The sequence below is a fragment of the Benincasa hispida genome, chromosome 5 (assembly GCF_027475165.1).
Source record: "Benincasa hispida cultivar pf3 chromosome 5, pf3_genome.v1.1, whole genome shotgun sequence".
Lineage (NCBI taxonomy): Eukaryota > Viridiplantae > Streptophyta > Magnoliopsida > Cucurbitales > Cucurbitaceae > Benincasa > Benincasa hispida.
Genome location: NC_143482.1, coordinates 69311293 through 69315986, shown reverse-complemented (window position 1 = coordinate 69315986; position 4694 = coordinate 69311293). Strand labels below are relative to the sequence as shown.

Here is a 4694-nt window from a genome sequence, read left to right as displayed (position 1 = left end):
GATCGAGGTTTTACTGTATAAATGTGGCGTGTGCTAAGGGGTTGTAAAAATAATCAACCACAAAGATCAATCGTTAATTAATTTACTGTTTGTCTAATATGCATATTCTTGAAATCTAAATGACGTATTTGAGGTTGCGCCCATGTAAACACACACATTTAAGATAACCGAGTTTCCTTTCGACAATCTCTGAGTACTAATTTCATACTATCTTGATCTTGCAATTACAGCCATGGTTAAGTATATAAATACGTGTCCCAAGCGTCACGAAATGTGTGGAATCAGAATTCCCAATCCCAGTTAGATGCAACATTCTGGTGGACAGAAATTTGGATTCCTTGAATAATGCCTAAAAAAATGGCAAATGCAGTACTAATATTTAAATTATCTAATTAATTGGTGACGTTGGGCATCACAGCTTGCTTTTTGGAACACCAACAGGTGAATTTCTGGACCTCTTTTCCACTACTCGAGACAATTGCTTAACGGCCTCCTTGGGAAGCCTGCGAGGCGAGCTCAACCACATCCCTCCATCAGCAATGATAGTTGTTCCATTCACGTATTTACCTTCAAAATAGATACAATGTTCGATATTTAATTAACTAAAGATTGATCTTGTGCAGTTCTAAATAATTGACTCCTAAAACTTTGAGATTCTACAACAAATACATTGTATACTTAATTTCTTTCTCAAAGATACTTTCCATGACGGTAGTGTTTTTAAAACTCCATTTTCAAATGGTGACCAAATGATCTCTTCAACCTAAACAAAAATCATGGAGAGCGAATATCTATTATACTTTTCATTTTTCAAATGAAACATACTTGGGTAAGTCCCAGCGCAAAAGCCAATAAAATGCGTATGCAGTATTGCCTAAATTCATGATTTCATCTATATGTCAGATCATATGTTAAGAAGTGAGGGTTAAGGTTTCAAAACATTCTGAAAACATGTATTTTTATCCCAAAAAGAAAGAAAAAACATTTAGATTAACATCCATAGAACTACTGTAGAAAAGTAAGAAAGATTGCATGATTGAGAGAGGCACACCTGCATCCGAGGCAAGGTAGATGGCAGCCATAGCAATATCCCATTTTTCTCCTATTCTGTAGAGAGGCATATCTTCCCTTACTTTGCTATCTATCTCTTCAGGTGCGAGTTTACTCAGACCAGTAGTACCCTTGATGGGTCCTGGTGCAATGCCATTAACCCTAATATCATAATCAGCCCCCCATTCCAGAGCTAAATTTCTTGTAATAGCGTCTACAGCTGCCTGTTTGAAAGAAAATTCTAAGAAATTTCTTCCAACCAAAAAAGAGAAATTATAACCTTCAGACATGATCACAACTAACCTTGGCTGCAGATACATGAACTTGATACCAGGTAGCTGTGTAGTGCAAAGTTGCACTAATATTAATAATTGTTCCGCCGGTAAGTGAGTTCCTTCCAGGTCCTCCTTTCTTGAGATATTTGAGGGCTTGATGGCACATTGTGAATGTGCCAACTGAATCAATATCCATAACTGCAGGGGATTTCTAAAATCAAGTGTAAGTAAATATAATATGTGGCACTTCATGAAATGCATGTTCTGGCAATAAGCCCCATTCCATAGAATGCTTCTCTATTAAAATAATATGATTAACTTTGAATGACAAACACATGGTACTTACACTTTCAACTTTGTGTGTTTTAGGCCTGTGAGTTTTGTGACTAAAGTTGAAATTTAACCAAAAATTTTGCAAAAAGAAAGTAAGATGGACAAAAAGGCTAAAAGTTCCCTTGAAACAATAACATCAAGTACGAGGTTTAAACTTTAATAAGAACGTATTTGTAACATGTGAGACTTTCTATTTCTATGTTCTCCTTTCAATTGAATAAATATTAGATGAGTTATGATAGATGGAATTCAGGAGTATGCAACAACCACAAAATGCTTCCAACAGACATTTTTTCTCTCATGATCCCTTTGGACTAATATCAAGTAAAAGCAAGGCTACATAATTATTGAAAGTAGCAATTGAATGCAAACAGAACCTGTTCGAAATCCATTGGGAGACAAATCTTCTGCTGATACCAGAAAGTTCCCAGCTGCTGCATTCACAAGAATGTCCAGACTACCAAGATTATTGAAAGTAGACTCAACTACACTACTTGCGTCTTCTTGTTTACGAACATCACCTTCAAATCCAAATGCCTGCAATGAACAGTAAACCAAAAACAGGTTTCAGATCAGAATCAAGTTCAGATTTCTCAAAGTATGACATGGGTGTTTATTCATATTAGTTGGAGACTTAGAGTCCACCTACACATCCATGTGTGGCGTACTCAAATAAAAAGAGTCCGCCTACACATCATCTGAAGTATACACAAACTATAAGCCTAAGCAACTACTCTTGAATTTTTTATAAGCAACACCTTTCTTTCTTTCTTTCTTTTTTTTCTTGGGTAAGAAGCCTAGCTTTCATTGGAAGTGAAAGAAAACAAGGCATACAAAAAACAAGTCCATAAAAAAAAAAAAAAAAAAGCCTTGGACTGCCTACAAGAATGATATCCAAGTAACCTCATTTTCAGTTATAATTATACCGAAATATATTGGAGAAATTATCGAAAATAACATCCAAAAGTTTTTTATCTTTAACAATTAGCAACTCATTGCCATAGTTTTTCACCATCCTTCACGGTCAAGATCAAATTTGAAGGATTGTATGTAATCTTTTCTAAATCTCATAAAGTCTAATCTTCTTCAAATTAATTAGAATAGGGTTTTTAATGATTGATTTTAATATTTATGATGAATCAAATATTCATTAGTTGCATAAACCAAAGATTTCAGAAATTGCAAAATATGTAATATTTATGATGAACCAAATATTTGAAAACTTCTTTAATATTTATGGTCATACACACACAAAAACTACTTTGACTTCGACGTGCTATTTGTGGAAGATGAAAATATTTAAGGGTAATTTTTAACAATTTTCCAACATGATGAAATATATCAGTGCGTTACAATCTAAAATAGCAGCAGAATGTATTATGACCATTCGTTGCTCCAGCTTTGATAAGGTATACTTGTTCTTGCCATGACAAAGCAAACCAACTAAGAAGAAAACCTTTTTCACAATTCCAGATAGGCTCTATCTCTATAAGAATATTAATCAGTGGAACAATGTAACGAAACCGTAGAGGCAGAATGGTTTATGAAAAAAAAGAATTGCAAAAGGTTCATGAATTACTGCACAGTTCTTTCGTTTGTTTACTCTTTTGTATTCTATTAGATGAGAGATTATTCTACTCTACCTAGCATCCTTATGAGAGTAGGAGTTGTTGTTCATCAATAAGAGAAGTAGGGAAGAATTATGTTGAAAATAGCAAAAGTGAATGGAGTAAGTGGAAGAGAAATACCGAGATTCCGAGAGATCGGAGAGCGGCGACGGCGGAGTCGAGGACTTGCTTCCTTCGACCCATGATGGCAATGGCAGCTCCATGTTGACCAAATTGGGTGGCGATTTCGAAGCCGATTCCAGAGCCGCCGCCAGTAATCAAAGCCACCTTCCCTCTCAATATGTCTGAACGGAAGGGGGACGCCATATCTGAAACTGGAAGAACTTTCTCTATAAACTAAACAACGAAGGAAGAAGGTGAGTAATAGGAAGAGGAGAGATCTAAAGTTCCTTAAATCTCTCCCTCTCTCTAATTTAATTTCGTAATTTCATTAAATGAGAAACGTCCCAAAGTTTTCCACAACCACAACACAACCTCTACCATGTGAAATAAATGGAGAATTTCACATATGAAAATAAATATTTAAAATAACAATCACGCCCATCTTATTAATACTTAATATATTATTAATAATAATTATTATTATTTATATTTTAGATTTTCTAAATTATACAGTATTTTCAAGTGGGGGAGGATATCGTTGATGTTAATATTTTTTTAAAAAAAAAGAAAAAACACACCTAGCCACGTGATAGCAACGGTAATTTATAATTTGAAGAAATGTAAAATTGAAAAGAAATATAAATTTCAGATCTCAAATGTCTATAGAGTGATAAGTGTATTTATAAGAAAAACCAAACCAAAGTTTACCTTTTCCACTTAAGATTACAAATTAAGATGAGATTTAGAAGTCCATTTTATCTTATATTTATCTCTTTTTTTCCATAAATTTTTTGACCTATTTATCAATACAAATTCACTCTAGCAGGTATTTTAATTAATAATCCAAAAAATCGTATTTACGTAATTTAAAAAACTTTTTAACTTTCTTTAAATAAAATTTCTTATTTGGTTATTCCACTGGTTAACCCATAAAACTTTAACCATATTATTTTAGATTAATATTACATTTCATACTAAAATATTATTTTTTTCTTTTTAGCACAACACGACATTTGTGGAGTATGAGATTCTAGAGCTGTGTTTATTTATTCTCCTTCCTATGTACCTTCCCCTCACCCAAAAAAAGAAAAAAGAAAAGAAAAAAAAAAAGCACTGATTTACTTCTCTAGAAATTACATGAGAAGTTAGTTTCTATACTTTGTTTTTTTTTTTTTTTTTACAACAATGATGGAGAAGGAGGAATTGAACCTCCAATCTATTGGATCAAAACACATGCCAATATCACGAACCAAGTTACTTTGTTTATAGAACTACATTTACTAACAAGTAACATGATTAATCATCA

The 4694-nt window shown here is 33.3% G+C and overlaps 1 protein-coding gene across 1 annotated transcript; it reads right to left on the bottom strand.

The window, feature by feature from the left end:
- Positions 1-157: 157 nt before the first annotated feature.
- SDRB (short-chain dehydrogenase-reductase B) lies at positions 158-3815 on the bottom strand. The gene is made up of 5 exons (XM_039032264.2): positions 3407-3815; positions 2036-2195; positions 1354-1523; positions 1052-1274; positions 158-567 (listed from the first exon to the last, which is right to left on the bottom strand). The coding sequence occupies exons 1-5, from the start codon at positions 3590-3592 to the stop codon at positions 413-415; spliced, it is 894 nt and encodes a 297-aa protein (XP_038888192.1). The 5' UTR covers positions 3593-3815; the 3' UTR covers positions 158-412.
- Between the last annotated feature and the right edge of the window lie 879 nt (positions 3816-4694).

Bases quoted from the DNA above. Each gene is read 5' to 3' on its own strand.
- SDRB (XM_039032264.2), bottom strand. From the start codon at position 3,592: ATGGCGTCCCCCTTCCGTTCAGACATATTGAGAGGGAAGGTGGCTTTG. The intron at 2,196-3,406 runs GTATTTCTCTTC...TGTTCATTGCAG, and splicing joins TCCGATCTCTCGGAATCTCG to GCATTTGGATTTGAAGGTGA. The intron at 1,275-1,353 runs GTTAGTTGTGAT...TCTTTCAAACAG, and splicing joins TTCATGTATCTGCAGCCAAG to GCAGCTGTAGACGCTATTAC.